This window comes from Mizuhopecten yessoensis, unplaced genomic scaffold, assembly GCF_002113885.1.
Source record: "Mizuhopecten yessoensis strain PY_sf001 unplaced genomic scaffold, ASM211388v2 scaffold431, whole genome shotgun sequence".
NCBI classification, from domain to species: Eukaryota; Metazoa; Mollusca; class Bivalvia; order Pectinida; family Pectinidae; genus Mizuhopecten; species Mizuhopecten yessoensis.
This window is the reverse complement of record NW_018403543.1, coordinates 627,399-647,843: the sequence shown is the minus strand read 5'-3', so window position 1 is coordinate 647,843 and position 20,445 is coordinate 627,399. Positions and strand designations below refer to the sequence as shown.

The 20,445-nt window shown below is 37.4% G+C and overlaps 1 protein-coding gene across 1 annotated transcript; it reads right to left on the bottom strand.

Annotated features, from left to right (window-relative positions):
- Positions 1–2,346: 2,346 nt before the first annotated feature.
- Positions 2,347–16,095, bottom strand: LOC110448700. Its single transcript, XM_021495090.1, has 9 exons — positions 16,028–16,095; positions 14,635–15,012; positions 11,633–11,731; positions 10,807–11,039; positions 7,702–9,800; positions 6,692–6,859; positions 5,910–6,190; positions 3,917–4,102; positions 2,347–3,826 (listed from the first exon to the last, which is right to left on the bottom strand). Exons 2-9 carry the CDS (start codon positions 14,902–14,904, stop codon positions 2,867–2,869), a joined length of 4,296 nt encoding a protein of 1,431 aa, XP_021350765.1. The 5' UTR covers positions 14,905–15,012; positions 16,028–16,095; the 3' UTR covers positions 2,347–2,866.
- Between the last annotated feature and the right edge of the window lie 4,350 nt (positions 16,096–20,445).

The following is a 20,445-nucleotide window of genomic DNA, read 5'->3' as shown; positions in this document are numbered from 1 at the left end:
TCCTTTTTGTGTATGATTGTCAGCCTTTATATCTTTCTTTCTATTTCCTTGTGTTGTAGAGCCGCGGTGGCCAAGTGGTTAAGGCGTCTGACATTCTGTTACCACTAGCCCCCACCACTGGGTCGTGGGTTCGAAACCTACGTGGGGCAGTCGCCAGGTACTGGGCATAGGTCGGTAGTTTTTCTCCGGGAACTTGGCTTTTCTCCACCACCAAATCCTGGCACGTTATTAAATGACCATACCTGTTAATAGGACGTAAAACACAAACAAACCAAGAAGTCCTTGTGTTGTTATGAAGTTTCCCTTTTCCGTCTCCCTCTCTCGAAAGTGACCATTAATCTTTCTGGATATCCACATGATTTTTGTTACCCCAGTATTTTATGGAGGAAATGATGTGAATTGAAGTTGATACATTGTCTGTGTGGGCAGCTTCTCTACACAACAATAAGTTCACGGGACCATGTGTGGATGGTCTACTAGACTAGCGTCTCGGAGACCACATACATGTATGTTGTATATACGGTTATTTAAACTCTTGGAACTCTTCTACAACAAGGTAAATGATCCCTTCATGTCTTACCGAGGTCTACCATCGTCAATGTTCTTACCAAATGTATAGACAAGAAGGGTTTGTACAACGCACTTACAACACAGGGTTTCCAAAGATGCAGGTTGATGAAGATTATGGATAAATTTAAGGAAGCAAGTTGTTTCTCTGTGTGATATTTGAAAGTCGATATTTTGGATTATGTTCATTAGGGTGCCTTGTGGTTTTGTTGTCACTACCCGAGTTCTCGGTGTGAGGACGTGACGTTACTTGGTTTCGACTTAGATTTAAATAACTGGTGTCATCGACGAAGCACAGAAGACGCGTACCCTTCTGGAATACCTGATCTTATTCTCCTTGTACTTTTTCAAGGACCTCCAGGTAAATATTTTACTTTGTTCATAGTCTGCCATAGTTTTATCGATTTTGAGTTCGACTTATGGTTTTATTGACACATCCAGTCTCCCCTGACCATGTGGTGAACATGTCGAGGTTAATACAGGACTATTTTCACGAGCATGGGCTTCCAGTCTTCCCTGACCATAGGGTGTACATGTCGAGGTTAATACAGGGCTATTTTTACGAGCATGGGTTTCCAGTCTCCCCTGACCATGTGGTGTAAATGTCGAGGTTAATACAGGGCTATTTCCACGAGCATGGGCTTCCAATCTTCCCAGACCATAGGGTGTACATGTCGAGGTTAATACAGGGCTATTTTTACGAGCATGGGCTTCCAGTCTTCCCTGACCATAGGGTGTACATGTCGAGGTTAATACAGGGCTATTTCCACGAGCATGGGCTTCCATTCTTCCCTGACCATAGAGTGTACATGTCGAGGTTAATACAGGGCTATTTTTACGAGCATGGGCTTCCAGTCTTCCCTGACCATAGGGTGTACATGTCGAGGTTAATACAGGGCTATTTCCACGAGCATGGGCTTCCAGTCTTCCCTGACCATGTGGTGTACATGTCGAGGTTAATACAGGACTATTTCCACGAGCATGGGCTTCCAGTCTCCCCTGACCATGTGGTGTACATGTCGAGGTTAATACAGGACTATTTCCACGAGCATGGACTTCCAGTCTCCCCTGACCATGTGGTGTACATGTCGAGGTTAATACAGGACTATTTCCACGAGCATGGGTTCCCAGTCTTCCCTGACCATAGGGTGTACATGTCGAGCTTAATACAGGACTATTTCCACGAGCATGGGTTCCAAGTCTTCCCTGACCATGTGGTGTACATGTCGAGGTTAATACAGGGCTATTTTCACGAGCATGGGCTTCCAGTCTTCCCTGACCATAGGGTGTACATGTCGAGCTTAATACAGGACTATTTCCACGAGCATGGGTTCCCAGTCTTCCCTGACCATGTGGTGTACATGTCGAGGTTAGTACAGGGCTATTTTCACGAGCATGGGCTTCCAGTCTCCCCTGACCATGTGGTGTACATGTCGAGGTTAATACAGGGCTATTTTCTGAGTAAATGCGGAATATTGACCAATAAAATACTATGCTAGGATTACTGAAAGGCTTCATATGAAGGATTGGTCTCTGTCAGGTTCTGTCGGGAGCAATCCTTGCTTAATATCTTCATATCTAGTTAATTATCATTCTCTCTAGAAACTCGTTCTTTAAAGAGATCTTGACTTATATATGGTTTTTCTGTATGAGATATCTTAAATAAGCTTGCATGTGTGTTCAGTTTACGTTGAAAACAAATGCGCATATTAGAGCGTCTAATGACGGGGTGGAATCATAAATAAAAGTAGCATTAAACTATGTAAGGTTATGTTCCAGAATAACGTTTTACTAAATAAATAAAATCGTTGAAAAGATGATAACTTTGAATTCTTTTGCACAAATGTATTCTGAAAAAATGCTATTTTGCAAAATACTCGACTGACAGTGCGTACTTCACAACTAGCTAATATATCGACTTAACAATAGTCTAGTAAATGTCTGTATAAATAGTAATACAAAACGTAGTGAACTCATCGATAAGATAATGTTATCTTCACATCATGTCATTATTTCTTCTGTGAAAAGGTCAAATATACAATACAAATGATTTATGCATACATCAGAACAGCTTACAGATTTCTTCTATCATTGATAATATAAATTAACATAATATATCGACAACAAAACAATAAAACTGATACAACCATATCGTGGAAATATAATGTAATTTCCGTCGCAGTCAGTTTAGGAACACGTTACATGCAATCGTAACATATCCCGTCAAATATGTGTATGTTATTGGTTTCTACACTTATAAACTGTTATTTGGGTTAAGTTATTTCACAGCTCAATAATGCTAATTTGGTAAACCGCTGACTTTGATAGCTTCGTTATAGGACTTTCTCAGTTCGTATTTACCAGCGTACCCTGATGTTCCTTTGAAGTTAACTAATTTGGGATCGACCTTCATTGGTTTGATAGGGATTTCACTATGTGTCTCCCGATTATGGATTCCCAGATAAGAATGACGGTCTACGATACTCCCTGGCTCTGTGATGCGCGGCTCGCTGTACGACTTCCTCAGCTGCCGTCTTTTGGCTTTCCTCGCTTCCTTATCAACTTTGGCGTTTTGTGGATTTGTCACACTGTTAATTGTCACGCTCTTGTTTGATACGCTGTTGTTTGCCCCACTACCATTTGACAGATCAAACCCGTTTAGTAGTTCCGAGTCAGGTGTGTATTGAGCACCTGTTCTGTGCAACTCCTTCACCTCGATCTTCTGGAAATCATGCGAGTCGGGTTCCCATGGCTGGCTTTTTGACGACGGATCTGGATCACTCTGTCTTCTGTCTTTCTTTTCATTTGTTCTTTTCTCCGATTTTTCTTTTTCAACACTAGTTCTTCGTCTAGTTTTGTCTGAATTAGCATGAGCCATCGTTCTCCTTTTACTTTTTATATTCACCGGCGAGACATTATTTTTCTTCCCCTTTTCTGACCCAACAGATAGTATGTCAACATGTGGATCTGATATCACAGTGAAGCCACCTTTTCGACCGTTCGCAGGATGTCCTACTGGAAAGGATAAACCCTTCAATTTCCTTCTTTTGTATGCATTCTGGTATGTTCGTTCTCCAAGGTCAAAAAGACCTTCGGTGGTGAGCGGAGGCGGTTTATTCAACATATCCATAGTGATTGTCACATACTTCTTCGTTGGTTTGGCAAATTTTGGCTGTATAATGACTGGTCGCTTAGGTTTGGGTTTTCTTTCCTTTAGAGTTCCAACTGACGCCTCAATTTCCTTTATCATAGATTTCACCTGTAAAAGAAGATTATTTTGTTAATATATTTCAATTTTTGATTCGTGTTAAAAAATAAAAATAGACTGCTATCTGTACTAGCTACTTACCCATATAAACACTCCTGTCGCTCCAGGGCTTATTTCTCTCATTTTTGTTTCAGTGTAGGGCTCCAACATCATTTTAGCTTCTATAGCAGTTGCTATGGATACATCTTTTGGCTCAAAGTTTACCATTATCTGAGCGAGATTTTCATTCTCAGATTGGTGCATAATGGTTTTGCATTGAATCCATTTCTGCAACGGAAAAACAAAGTATAGAACTACAGATGGGGTAAGCTCTCAATTATAAACATATTTTACAAGATACAGATATAAACTGAATTCTGAATGAAAAAAAGATTAAAAGCACTATTTTCTATTTTTGTGTTATGTCTCTCAGTACCCAGTAGTATGACACTCTTCCTTTGTACAACATTTGATTCCCTGGTTACATAATGTTAATTAGTTAATTTTGTTAAAATATGATCCATAGGATAAGGCTTTTTAAGAGTTCAATGTCCAAATGTCCTACTTTGAGCCTAGTCCCCATAGAAGTTCCAGATACAAAGTACCAACAAGATGCTTCATAGCAAATTTGGTTGGGATTCATGTATATATGGATAAGTTGGCGATCGTTTCTAAGTTATGATCCAAAGAATAAGTCCCCATGGGCAAGCCAGACCAAAGAGACAATTAAGATAGCACGGGAGGATCGATTACCAAGCAATGTATTTTTATAGGATTGGATCTCGACTGTTCCCAAGTGTTGGTACATAAACTTAGTCTTCAAGGGCGGTGCCGGGCCCAGCATAAAGGAATATGGATTTACGGTGGGGATTTAAATCATTGCCAAGCCTTTATTTGCCCTGCTCCTAAAACTTCAGTCAAGAGAAGTCGCCAACCAAATAATTATGACCGAAATACTCGTTCCAGGGTCAATCTGTATCTGTATAATTTGGAACCCCAACCTTCTGTAGATTCTTCAAATCATGATTATCGATATCCATTTAATAACGAGAATATTTCATGACTTTATCCTATTTGAATCGATCAGATAAACAGATAACTTCTCATGATCCATTATATAGTTTACAAAAGCTTTCGGAAGTTTCTCGGTACCTTCTTCATGTGACATCTAATCAGGACTAAAGATGGTCTGTGTCACGTGACACAATGTTTCCACAGATAGGGGTTTACTTGTGTCCGCTGTTTCTGTTTTAAGCCGGGGCCTGGCAAATTTTCATTTCAGAATATTTTATTGTAATGATCTTATGTACAAAAGGAATTGGGTAAAGGCATAGCCTATATAAGCCCTCTCCTTTCAAAACATAACAGTATATATACATATCATATAAATGTTACTTTAACATATGTTTCTTTAAGAATTAAAATAAGAGATCATTTGTACTTTGAATTTGATTTGACAATACATATTTCAAATATCGCAATTGTTGCAAGAGAGATTATTTTACAAAGTTATTTGAGAATCTAATAATAATGTCTGGTGTCTCTAATGTAATTCTGAAAAATGGCAAATGACTAGTATTTCTATCAAATCAAATGTTATCTTTCCGGGATTTTTCTCTCTTCAACGTTGACACTGTGTCCTGTTCTTTTAAATGTTCTTACTGCAGTTACTGACGCTCTCCTGATATTCTCAAACTCTTTGAATCTGGCCTTACAAGTCCTAGCCGTTTCATAGAATTATTTCTGTTTGCATTCCTTTCAATCTCACAGACAGGTTAGCTGAGTCCTGATGGTGTTGAACAACTGATGATAGCTCATATCGTTCCGTCTCTTCAGTACTTGGCAAGTGTTTCAGAAGTTTCGCGAACAAACGTCAGTTAATGAACATTTAAAGGAATCCGGACACGCAGTCAACATCAGGGACAGTAACATCAAAATGTTAAGCTTGGTCCGGGAAGATTTTACCTTCAGAAGACAGGAAGTGCCAGGAAGGCGATATTTTGTCAAGACTGAACAAACACATGACCATATTTAACTTAGCTTATCTTTAGCTTATATAGAATTGCATCAGTAAGAAAACCACTCAAGTATCTACCTCTGATTCCGACAGTGGATGTCCTAATAGAAGAAGAGCTGCCCTCACTGCATTGTGTACGCCAGCTGGTGGATTGTCGTACGTCTTCAGTTCCCCCATTGTCTTGTGGTCCGCCTGGCGGACACCTTCGCTCAGTCGCTGCAGAACACGGAGACGATCCCTGAGACGCCTCGCTAACAACAGCGGCATGTCCAGTGATTTGTCAGTATTGGCAGATTTTGCCTTAACAATAGCCTTTTCAAGTAATGGCAGATTTCTTGTCTTGTATGCCTGATTGAGCTCTGTTGGATTAAAAAAAGTCTTATAGAAAACAAGGTTTAACTACTTTTGTACACTTTATAACTATTCATATTCCATTGTTTCCAATCTACAAATGCACTTCCACACTCTGTACAGCATCTTCCGTAGTTTTTGTTTTTAAGTTCATACTCTGTGGTTATTTTAATGCCTTTTACAGCTACTTTCAGTTACTTTTTTAACGAATTACATTTATACCTTTTAGAACTGTTTCCATACTCTGTATGGCTAAATTGTACAATCTATATAACTGATATACTCTGTATATATGCTCCAAACGTGAATTCGAAAGTTAAACCTTAACGTAAGTCATTTAATTTTCGTCAAACGTTTTTACATGTCAAGCATCAAATAACAAATAAGCTCGATTTTTAATTTGTCAAAGTAATAAAAACAAAAACATTTTTTGTTAATGATAAACGATCGAATTATTTAGAACACAACAGGAGTGTAAAATGCATCTCAACGAAGGAGAAGATCCTTACCTATTTTGGCTTCCTTGTATCTGAGAAGTTTCTTGGCCTTTTTCACTAATGCATTCGCTGGATCTGGCTGTGTGAGTAGCATATCCGACAAAGCTTGCCGGATAACTGCAGGATCATCTGACTCGAGCGATAGAAATAATTTCTGCGCACGGGCAATCTTTTCGTCAACTAAAACCCAGAAGAACATACAACAAATTGCTGGTTCTTATTCGACCAGATGTATGATTTTATTTGTGTAACAAGTTGATCACATCCATAAAAACAGGAAATGGTCCGAAAAGATTATTTTTTTGTAATTTCGTTATTAAACAAATTTTAATTAATTGACTAAAAATGAAAAAGTCAAATGGATTGAATAAAGTCTTTATAAAATTATTGTAATGACCGTCCACATACTTTGATAAATAAATCCAAGATGATTTTAATATAATTTGAAAGATAACGCCCACTTATACACAAAATGGAGATTATGTATGCATATGTACAGGTAAATATAATGTTCTTCATAGGTAACATCCATATCACTAATGTAGAACTAAATATACACCTCTCCATATTAACTCATTATCCCCATACTCGGTCCGTTATTTTCCCGTACGACAATATCCCTGAACTAATTTGACCTCTCTTATTGTCCCTGTACTAAACAATCAAGGGTTATGCCCACCATTCTGTATACGAAGTCTCAATATTCCTGATCTAGACCCAGCAATTTCCACTCGTATTCTCATGAGTATTCCTTTATTATTTCTAATCATTTTTCATTTGAGTTTTCATATCAACGGTCCCCCTTTTCACGTTTGTTCTCGTTATTCATGAAGTAAAGCTAATACTCCTATACAAAGATTCAATATGGTAATCTAAGTAGACACATAACGTATCTCTGAATCAGATCCAGCACTTTTCATACGAAGCCTCAATATATTTTAGTTAGACAAAGTACGCTCAATACGTAATCATCAATTTTAATTAATAAGTCCCGTTACGCTTCCTACGTGAGTTGCTCTTACCGGGGACATTCCTCCTCTTCCTGTCTCGGAGCGCTCTGTTTGTAGCGTCAATGGCGGATACATCCTGACCGACCCTCACTCGTTCTTCTCTGATTGCGTCCATAATGGTGATCAGGTCATCTTCTACTACGTCGACAGAATTTGATCGGAATATGTAGTACCTACCGATGCTCTTGAGGTACACCTTCTCGGCTTGTTGATAGATATGCAGAATGTATTCTCCGTGTTTAGGCAATATGACCTTAAACATTGTCACTCCGAGCTCCGTTGTCATTTCGACGTTCTCTTTGCTGGGAGCGATGTCCGCTTCTTTCTGTTCTAGAAATGCTAACACGTTTTCCATACCTGCTGGTACAGGTACTGCGATCTCTGACTGCTTTGTATAAATTGTTTCGGCTATAACCGGTGATGTGTCTTTCCAAAAATTGCTGTTCTTCACTCTTCCGACAGTACCTTCTTGTATTGGTCTTCCAGTAGACTGGACTAAAAATGCATGTGAGTTATGTAAGTCATGGCACACTTGTCCTTTCTTTTGTGCATATACATTCATGGAATATTCCCCTTGTGCTGGCAAATCTAAATAGAACCAGTTTTTGTTGTTTCCATTTTTCAGTGTCACGCGCATTCTATCGGCTTGTGCTAGAACGTTTGTATGCAGCTCGCATGATAAATCCACATCCCCTTTGTTCTCAAACTCTACCTGAGCAAATCCATCTTTGGCGAATATCATTCCGTCTTCGCACCCATTGCATCTAACGCCCAAGTTTTTACACGCCGGATTAGCACCTATGTTCCCTGTGTTAATGTTTGGGAAAGGGTCGTTTTTCAAACCTTTACCATAGCACTTGATGAGATAATTCAACACATTTGCATGTTCCCCCTTCTTTGACGTTAAGTTCTTGGCATATAACTTCATAGCATACATACCACCTTTTGGTAAACGGGTGTTTATAATGAAATCATTCCCTGTCCATCTCAAAATGGCATATTTGTCCAAATTGGCCTCATCCGAAAAAGGATTGCGAAGACTCATCTTCAGTTTGTGTTCTTCACCCCCTCCTATGACGATTTCAAGACGTCCGTCCTCGGTGAGAATGGAAGACTCTTTGTGTGAAATAGCTTCAATGCCTGCAGTTTGTGAAGTTATTCCGGGTCCCCACCCAATGGCAGGATAATCTGGTAGAGGTATACAGTTTTGAGCGTCATTTGCCACTAGAAGATAAGAGCACACGAGGTCATAACCACTGATCTCGGGGTTAGTTTTATCCAACCCATATATGTCTAATTTAAACTTCCCAGCAATTGGAAATTGAAATGAGAAACGCAACATGTCTTCCAAATGTTCGAATATAACGAATCTGTCTAAAAGGATGTCCAGTCGTGTCCTTTCCTCCGCGGAAAGGTGTGACCGAAACAGCACATACTTAAATCGATAGTTTTTACTTCTTTCAGGAGGGAGAGTTAATATCAACTCAGACGCTCCATCTAAGGCTTCGATGATACAGTTGTCATAAATTTCATCAGCAATTTTCATATCAAGCTGATGGAACCTCTCCCTCATGAATGCTTGCTCCTCGAACTCCGCAAAAGGGATAGGTTCTTCCAGTAGTTGCCAAACATCTTCATCAGGGAGATGGGTGCTGATCATTTCACTGGGGTTCGTTAAGAAATAGTGCTCGTTAACTATCATCTTGTGATATCTTTTCCATGTTAGGTCAGTAAAGCGTCTATCTGTTCCAGCTTCGGAAATTTCTTCGTCCGTCGGCAGGTTGTTTGTCCCCTCTAAAACGGTTGGTTGCCGCGTTACTTCGCGGCCCGGAATATCTACATCACCGTTCATGCTCGGGTCGCCATTGATGCTGCTGATATCAGATTTATTACCGGTAGTGACACTCATGCCGTCCATATCTCTCCATTCTTCTGGCATCTCATTTCCAGCACACATATTCCCCCAGAATGTATCAACCAGACGCCATTCGTCGTAGATGTACACGGCGTTCCATTGAGCCTTGAGATCTTCCCTGTCAATCGGCTCACCTACCTTATACATTGAGCTCTTATTGATGCCTTCCACTACCACACACGGAATATCTGCGATTCTGAAATAGCAAGGAAGACGAGGTTACGTTTGGCGCTTCTTACCTCTCACATGTTACTGTGATTTTTCCGGACGAATTAAGTACGTGTTCATACAATGTTAACTGCTCTATATAAATATATGTGTCGTGTCATTTACGTTACAAGAACGCTTTGTTATTATATATTGCAACAGATGTATATCATTCTTTCATACCGGTTATCATAGTACATTCTAAAGGTATCGCATGAAAGTCATATTCTTGAATGGCTGTGCAGAGCTATGACAATCAAACAGAGAAGTTGTTTTTTGTTAAAATCGACAATAGACATAATCATACATTTTTCCCAACTTCATGATCCTTCATGATCGTAGAAATGCTCTCCACAATTACACTGAACTTCAGATTTACCTAATTCGCCTAAACGACTGACTACATGATCAACGGAATTTTCAAAACCAGACTTTGGAAGAGTTATATCAGAAAAGCAAAATGAAGGGGATATTACTGTATAAACGGGGGAAAACAGTGCAGTGGGCAGGGATTCTTAAGTCAACAATATTAATGGCAGGCATACATTATAAAGCAGGGTAATAGTTTGGTTGTACCAAAGGTAATCGGGGTAATGTGGTGTTTTGCACAGGGATTAAATCCCAGATTAACTACTTCACAAAACGATTAAGTCGAATTAAGGTTTGTGTTTCAAATATTTACTGACAGAAGATTACGATTAGCACACTAGCACAGTATTAAAATAACATAAACCAACATATTGGTTATTCAATAAATGTAAATAAATAAGGAACACAAATTACCGAATTTAATGCATTTTCAAAATTTAAACTTGCTATTTAAACTTCCTTATATCATTCATATGCTTTACTCTTCTATATTGCATTGCATGTCTTAGAATAGCGAATACATAATACAGTGAAAATGGTGTTGGTTTTATTGATATTTCTAAGTATCCACTTATTACGTTTTGATATTATACAGACAAAACTGAAATTGAAAACTTTAAACATACTCGCACAGAATGTAAAACAGATTTGGGTAGCTGCCGAGATCACACTGTATTTTACTGAAGTACTCGAGCGGAGAGTTCGGCGGCGGTGTGACGTCAATCTTCATCCTCGTGATGTCATATGACGTGACCCAACGGAAGATGACGCGGCATTTGACTAGATCATCCCACGCATTGTCGTCTGTAAGATACTCTACTAGGTCAAAGTATGACCCCATCAACAGTTCCACTGGAGCCTGAAAAAGTAATGTTTTCACAATTAACAATTTCCTTACAGTAAGGATCAACCATGGAGCATGAAAGCGTAATGTTATCACAGTTAACGATGTTCTTATCCGATCCTTTCTAGTTTGATGTTTCTTTCCTTATTACTCTTTATATCCATTGTGCAAACAAACGGTTCATCGCATTGAAGACGAAGATTTTACCTTCATGATAGGGTGAAATCGTCTTTTATATACACAACGCACTGTAATTGTTTTTTAATCTTTTGTCTTCAGGAAAATGAAATCAAAATAGGTCCTATCATATCTTGAGCTTGAAAAAGTAAACAATATCAACCCTAAAGGGTTTCTCTTCCCTGTCCTTAAGGTAGGTAATTGTCCATATAAAACACGGACTACAAAGTAATCAAAGTTGCTTACCAACATTCGGTTCATATAAACAGGTGTATTTAGTTAAAAGGACCAAAATGACATTTATGAATTTTCTAAATTAATTAAAACTAAAATTAACAACGAATAATATAAATTATGTGAAATAATAAGATGAATTTAAAAGCGAGCTAAACCAATGAGACTTCATACAATATGATTATGTAAAACCTTACGTCGATGGCGTGCTGGTCTACAGCGTGGAAGTCGATGTCGTGTAGGAGAGAGTACTTGGTGGTAGACGTCGGTTTGGGGGGTAGCAGACGGTCCACCTCCTGTGGAACAATTATTAAAAACTCAGGTATATCCCATGTCATAGTACGTGTATTTCGAACTAGGTTCTGACTCCATTTGTTAATGTATTATAACGTAAAGATATCAACGATTGTATTATAACTTATAGATATCAACGATTGTATTATAACTTAAAGATATCAACGATTGTATTATAACTTAAAGATATCAACGATGATGACAAAATATCCAAATTTTGAATGTATGGATGCCACATGTATATATATATTTCAACCAATTTTTGGAATTACTGACGTTTGTTAATCCATGTCTTAAGTTGTTTTTTAAGAGTATTCCACCAAAAAAGCTAAACAGAAATAAAGAATTTCCCCTTAATAATATAACAAAAACAACAATACAGTTAGGAACAACTGGATAAACATATTCCGTTCACCGCAAGTTGACACTCATTTACATGACAGCTTTGTTATTTGTTTCCAAACGCATGTTGATCTTGACCATACTGACTTCCTACATATAGTTTTTGTAGAACATTACAATCGAACACTTCGCGAAAATCCAATATAAATCACTGGGTTCAGGCCATTGACATTTTACACACTACCGGTCGATGAAGGCCATTCCTCTGCTCTACAGACATTCTATCATCTAATCACTATATCAATACTCGAAAGACAGTCTCAAATTTGATTTTTTCATTTAAACGCCAAAACAAGGTAGCATTTCGTTCAATTTTATCAATATTAAAATATTTCGATTTGCTGTTTGTTTGTAATATTTATACCCTAAACATTCTAGTATTCAATTTTTATAACAACACACAAAAGACAGCCTGTATTTCTTATATATATACACTAAAGGCAGACCAACATTTCATTTACTGTATAACATGAAATGTTCGTTGTATAATAACATTCGTGGTTTTCGTGGAGGCTACGGAACCATGAAAATAACCTAAACGAATATAATTGATATACTTGCTTACTGTTTGTTTTATATGGGGGTTCCCCACGAAAGTTTGTACCACGAATCGATCTTTATGGCTTCAAGCCACGGATGAAAATATCTACGAATATTTCATTTTACACAGTATATAAACATAAACTACAGATAGTCTAACATTTACTTCTGTAGCTATAACCTGAAGACAGGTTACAGTCATTCCAATGCAATATTATTTAACGATATTATTCAATTCTTTAACTCCGAGACCGTTTTCGATTTTACCTTATATGACACACGTATGTTTGATATGTGACTTGTTACATAAATGACACTTTATGAACTATTAAAATCATCACGTGTTTTACCGTCATGAAAATTACAATATACAGTATGTATATAAACAATTTACGTATAATTTACGTGTAACGACTTTACTATAAAATGTTTCAGAAATTTAACGCTTTAAACAAAACAAAAGCATCCAAGCAGCGACAAGTACTTCTATTTGCTAATATGGCACGCGCTCATCAAAGCAAAATACACAAAATATCATCAATTATTTAGGCTAGCATGAAGTTAGGCAATAAACGATGGATACATGTTAGTTGAAACATGTTGTAATAAACCACTATGGCTGTAAAAAGGTTATTAAACAACTCATGAAACACAAGTTTCAAATCATACATATTTATAACCACTACCCCATTTTACATGCAATCAATGAGCGTCGAATGCAAATGAAAAATATAAATTAAAAGCGCAAACGTTACCAAGCATAACAGTGTTAACCGCAAGCGTCTGTTATACTTTTTTAGAGTACTCCTTTTGTAGTCAAACACTGTTCGTTACCAATACCTCTTTGTAATCGTATGGCGGCGGGGTAAGTGATTCATCAATAACAGGTTACGATTCCTGAAAAATGTTGTTAATTGTGTGATGTTTTACTGAGTTCATTTCGTTATTTACCTTCTCTTCCTGTTGTGAATGTTTCTACGGATATTATATAGGGTTCTTATATTGGATCCTTCAAAAACATCAGATATGTGTTTCATGCAATAGTTCAACTACTCAAATTGATGTTGACTGTGAGCGTAACAAATGTAAACTATCTTTGATTTCCGTTTATTGAACTTTTGTCTGACAGTCTTCCAAAGAGCAATGTTGTGATCTATGTTTGTAGGAATTCTCTTTTAAAATACAATTACGCCTGATTTTAGTGCTTCATTTGAAAAAAAAAGGATATCAAATCTTCCAGGATGTCATTTAAGTCAGGTGTCGGTAAATTCAGGTTTTACTATATTATGAAATAAATAATTTCGTTTTCTTTATCCAGATTTTAGTGTGAAAAAAATATTGTAATTTCAAACTTTAATAACAAGCCTAGCAAATAAATTTTAACAACCAAGTTTGATATTAATATCCTTTATCTTAAATAGCTTAAATATATGGGTTTTTATGTGAATACATGTATATAGAAATATATAAACCGTTTAAACACAGTATATATTACAGTGCCATTCAGTTTATGCGATAAGAGTTAAATCCTGGTCTTTATTTTGGCAGAGAAACTACAACATATAACACTTTAACGTTCCCTACCATCGTTTCACCTTTCTTAAATTTATTAATCTCATTTAATTCAAATACAATAATTCAAATGCAGATGATTTACCAATGTGAGAATCTATTTGATAAATCTCTATAGTTTATGTAAGAGTATGAACATATTTGTATTTGTGACGTCACAATAAAAAAAAATGACGTCATATTTAGGCAGTGCAATATAAAGACTAGTAACACAGGGTAGGTTTGTGCTAGGCAACCTCTGCAAAAGACGGTGTAAAACAGCGATACTTTTTCTCTTGAGAATAATAAAAAAAAAAATAGGTAATAGGAAACATAATACCAATAATACAAAACAAAAATTCATTTGGCTTAAACTTATCAATTTATCACTGAAATCAAATATCTAAGTTACCTTTTTCTTGCTTTTCCCGGGATTAAATTTCCCTTTGTTTTTCTGGAAGGCCGTCGGCTGCTGTGCATGCTTTGAACTGCTGGTGTTTGTTTTACTGTTTGTCGAATTGTACGCCTTCTTGCTGCGTGTCTTCCCCTCGCCTAACTGTGTCTGTACTGGTGCTTCAGCGGCTGTGTCTCCATTGGTACTGTTTGGGTTGTTGGCATTGCGGGGGGTCGGCCGTGACTGGGGGTCTGACGCTGCAGTCCCTGTGGAGCTACTGGCTCCCATGATGCACCTCAATGTTTACTATGTTGTCATTTTCAAACTTTCTGTCGCACTCTTTCGTGAATAACTGCGTTCCTGTGTCATCTTAGCCATGCTCACGTTGAAAATGTCCTTAAATATGCAATGTACATGTGTTATGCTTACTTGTATTCTCATTTCCATCGATTGATGGTAATTAGCATTCCAAACGGTACGTTATTATTGATTAACATTGATAATTGAAAATTTAAATACAAGAAAATAGTAATGACAGTGAATATGAGCCTTAATGTTTGTGTTTACATTGTTTACATACAAACACTTGAGCATAGTGAAGTGCTTACACTTAAACATAAACAAAGGAAGATTGCATACTGGTCCAGTCACTTGAAATAATCAATCGAAACACGAATAAATAAAGCACGTAATTGAACCTTTCGAAACTTTAAATATCGATTTTACCAGCGAGAAGTAAATAAAAAAATGTACTAAATGCACTATTTATTATCAAAAAGCCTCGCTGGCTGTAATGGGTTGTATAATGTTTATCATTGTTTAGGGTAATAATACAACTTTTGTGTTCCTGTCAGACAGGTGAACGACAGTACAAGGTACATATTGTAGTGCATGGATATATTAAAGAATATTATTGAAAAATACCCAAAGTTGTAAAATGTTATATATGCCTTTCTTGGTGTATTCTCCTTCGTAAAGAAAGATTTTACCTATTTAGCTATTTTGTCTATAGTGGAGACACACGAAGTCAATCAGCGTTATACGACCTCAACGGTTTTTGCTGTAGTACTAAGTTATATGTACGGTCGAATAACTTACTTTTTGTTTATTATGCTTAATTTTTTAACATACCGTTAGTGTTACAAATATGTACACGCATCACATAATGATTAGCCTTGACAACACCTTAGTACAAAATAGTTAGTCATTAAATTCGCCCTATCATACAGCAGCCTTAATGATATCGTCTAATTACAACAAAATCAAACATTAACCGAATCGTAAATACTTACGTGTCAACGTTCTACACAAGTTGGACTATCTCATACCTTTACGTTTAGACTGAACATGAAAGATAATGATTTCAGTTAAAACATGATAGAAACTTAGAAGTAGGTTAAGCGGCACTCACCTTACTGGGGACAACTGACCAGGTATAACCACGCCTGTCCGAGTAGTCCAAACCATTGTTATCCGTTAATTTGACCTCAGGTTAAATACACCTACAGTTCGGCTAACCATGTGTATTGTCTTTTCAACACCAGCATGATATAGTGAGTGAAATAGCGAGATAATGAAATAATCTACTAATCTCCAACCTTAGTAGATTAATCTATGATCCGGGCATTGTCTTTTAATCGCATTTAACGGAAATAGGTAGTATTTATATATATATCAAGTATGGTTCCGGATCGCTCCTGCAACAGATTAATGTATAACTCATTATATACAAATAAATCGGTTATAAGAAATACGGATTTCAATAACCCAGTTTTAATCTAAGAGAGATTAACATACTTCGGTTGTAATAATGGTGTATAAGTTTGTTTATGGAGAAGACATAGGTGTCAACCTCTGAAACCTCCAATGAAGGAGACCTCCCTCATTCAACATTTCCAATGAGGGAGAACTTGCATGAAATGCAACTGAAACTGCTTTGCTCAATTGATCTTTCCCTTTTTCATGTATCAAATAACTCCAAAAAGCACACATTTGATTCAGACACACCTGTTGTAATCACTACGCACTCCCTGCAGTAACTAGGAGATTATTTGACCGCAGGATATAGATTTTGAGGTGTTTCTTTTAATTTGGACTTGGATAAGGGAGTTTCGAGGGAGATTGGTAATTTTGGTGAAAATAAGGGAAATTCAATCCTTATGAGGGAGATTTGACAGCTATTGGAAGAAAGTGTATCTAATCTCGTGGACAAGATGGTACACAGCGTGACTCGGTCTCTTACGTGTTTGCTTGTGTTACATTCCATTCCACAAAGCATGTTTGATTCTACCAAAAGCATAAGTGTAATGCTGATAATGGAATATTCATGTGAAGCCTGTTATATACAGAGATTACTGGGAAAGTGGCAGGTACCATAGAAGATATTGACCTTGGTTTCGAATTTATAACACAAAATAACCTCTTAAACAATATATTATAATAATTAGACTGCACTGCAACATTGTTCGCTTTTCATTCCAGACATTCTTTAATGTGTGCAAGATGGAAAGTCGAGGACATGGGGAATAATCGCGGACTAAAACACGACATATATATATGTATATCCCTAAAAGTACTGCTTAAAGCAAATCAAATTCTTGGTTTTTACCGAACAGTGTATTTTAGAAGTCAAAATTTGGACCTTGAAACATTAATAACAATAATTAAACCATATTTGAAGTAGGTCGTTATGTCTTATTTTCTTTCTTTCTATGAAAACGTGCAGGGAGACGTTGATGTAATGACAGAGAAAGCTAATGAAAAAAACAATTTTATCCAAAACTCAAACTACAGTCACTGTCTTGGATCTGCATCTTTTTCAAGATTCAAACGTTCAAACAAATGATGACTTGACTACGTCCAAACACTTTTTATTGACGACAGTGTTGATGTCCTCAAACTTGAAGTGTGTGCTGATGTAGTCTGAAATAGGAAAAGTGAATACATACAAACTGTAAATTACTTTTTACATTTTTGAAAATTATTATAGTGTTTTGAAATAATGTTTTCAGACTTCCTTAACTTTTCTTGTTGTCATCTGAAGCAAACCCATGGAAGTTTTTTATAGAAATTATAAAGAGTTAGTTTCTGTCTCACTTGCAGATTCCATGTTTGGGGCTCTTCTGAAAATCTGCAAACGGTTATAGTTTTTGTCTGCATGAATCTACATATACTGTTAATTACTTTACAACTTGACTAACATGTTATGATCTCTAAATCACTTGCAGCTATTTTAAATGAAGGAATTCTGGTAGTTGATATATGTCAGGCTATGAAATGACAACGCATCATTAGTTTCTCCATAATAAGAATAAGATGATTTTTTTGCTTAAGATTGACTTGCATTATAATCTCAGTAATGGGACCAACATAATCCAACAGGTATACGATTTATCACCCACACATATGTAATGAAAATAGATCAAAAATGAAACTCTGTGTTAGCGGTGTGGCATATATGTATAAATACCGGTGATGTGATGATGATTTTTACTTCAACTGAAATCTTGTTTAACCAGTTACTTTAAATTGGCATAAATATCCAGATGGTAGCCCCGGTTTTGCTTATTTCATTCCAATTGTCGAATGTTTTGCCAAGTATGTTGGAGTGAAGTTATCGGCCAACATGTCTCGGATAATATTTTGGGAGTTCTCCTTTGCCTTATTTTGATGGTCATCAGTTTTGTTGAGTCGATAAATAACTCCTGCCCAACAGAAAGTTTGATCTGAAACATAAAAAACAACCCATATCTTATTGCCAATTGAGTATTATTTAATAAGTAAAGTTTCCGAAACATGACAATTTGTTCATTTAACCTACCAAATGTATGAAATCAATGGAATAACGAGAATGTTCTCAGTCAAAGTGATTTAAGTCAACGGCTTCTTTGTTAAGCATGAAATATTCTCCATTTGAACATATAATAGTAGTCAGAAACAGGTGTTATATTTTATGTGTGCAAACTATTGAAAAAAATAAAAAGTCAATAAACCATATGATGTCTTTTCTATTACATACAAAATGTTTCATCAGTTTTCTGCATATTGGTGCCTTACTCCTCAGCCCACGGGATGAATATGTAGGTTAGAAATAAAATCATCTGTTTAATATCAGCATGGTCGAGTGGTGCAGTGAATAAAACACTCCCCTTTCACAAAGGCCGATTCCCCGATCGGACTTGTAAAGGTATGAAGCCACTTGCCCAACCAGGCATGTTTTCTCCTGATACTCAGCTTTCCTCCCATAGCAAGACACCATGCGCTCATCAAGGCAAACAAGACAAGGTTTACACCGGTTTAAAAAAAAATCCTAATAATTTATTTGTACAATAAATAAAATCATATTTACTTATATTATCTGTTTGACAGAAGCGCATCTTGTTGGATTCGTACTTTAACGAAGAACTGGACTTGATTGAGGTATTTTATCATAGGGTAGAACACAATATACCTTAAAGATGATCACTAAAAGAAATGACTTAAAGAGCAATGATGTTAAAAACGCTCATGTTGAATATGTTAAGAGAGAAGTACTTGATAAAGCAGCGTAAACACATCACATTATATTATATGGGTTCAAGTGCATAAATAATGACATTTTTAAGCATGTTAAGCCATAAGGTTTATTCTTTAACGAAATGCAGTATCATGAGTTTGATTCATGAGCGTTCACAAATAGATATTTAAAACAGTACGTAATCATATATTATATTCACAAATAACACTCGCTGGATACAAATTGCCAAGGCTGATATGTTTCTACTGAGGAAAGAGGGCTGGTAAGTGTTACTACTGAGGAAGGAGGGCTGGTAAGTGTTACTGCTGAGGAGGGAAGGCTGGTAAGTGTTACTACTGAGGAGGGAAGGCTGGTGAGTGTTACTACTGAGGAGGGAGGGCTGGTAAGTGTTACTACTGAGGAGGGAGGGGTTGTAAGTGTTACTACTGAGGAGGGAAGGCTGGTAAGTGTAACTACTGAGGAGGGAGGGCTGGTAAGTGTTACTACTGAGGAGGGAGGGCTGGTAAGTGTTACTACTGAGGAGGGAGGGCTGGTAAGTGTTACTCCTGAAGAGGGAGGGCTGGTAAGTATTACTACTGAGGAGGGAAGGCTGATAAGTGATACTACTGAGGAGGAGAGGCTGGTAAGTGTTACTACTGAGGAGTGAAGGCCGGTAAGTGTTACTACTAAGGAGGGAAGGCTGGTAAGTGTTACTACTAAGGAGGGAAGGCTGGTAAGTGATACTACTGAGGAGGAGAGGCTGGTAAGTGTTACTACTAAGGAGGGAAGGCTGGTAAGTGTTACTCCTGAGGAGGGAAGGCTGGCAAGTTTTACTACTGAGGAGGGAGGGCTGCTAAGTGTTACTCCTGAAGAGGGAGGGCTGGTAAGTCTTACTACTGAGGAGGGAGAGCTGGTAAGTGTTACTTCGGAGGAGGGAGGCTGGTAAGTTTTACTACTGAGGAGGGAGGGCTGGTAAGTATTACTACCGAAGAGGGAGGGCTGGTAAGTGTTACTACTGAGGAGGGAAGGCTGATAAGTGATACTACTGAGGAGGGAGAGCTGGTAAGTGTTACTCCTGAGGAGGGAAGGCTGATAAGTGATACTACTGAGGAGGGAGAGATGGTAAGTGTTACTCCTGAGGAGGGAAGGCTGGTAAGTGTTACTACTGAGGAGGGGAGGCTGGTAAGTGTTACAACTGAGGAGGGAGGGCTGGTAAGTGTTACTACTGAGGAGGGAGGGCTGGTAAGTGTTACTACTGAGGAGGGAAGGCTGGTAAGTTTTACTACTGAGAAGGGAGGGCTGGTAAGTGTTACTACTGAAGAGGGAGGGCTTGT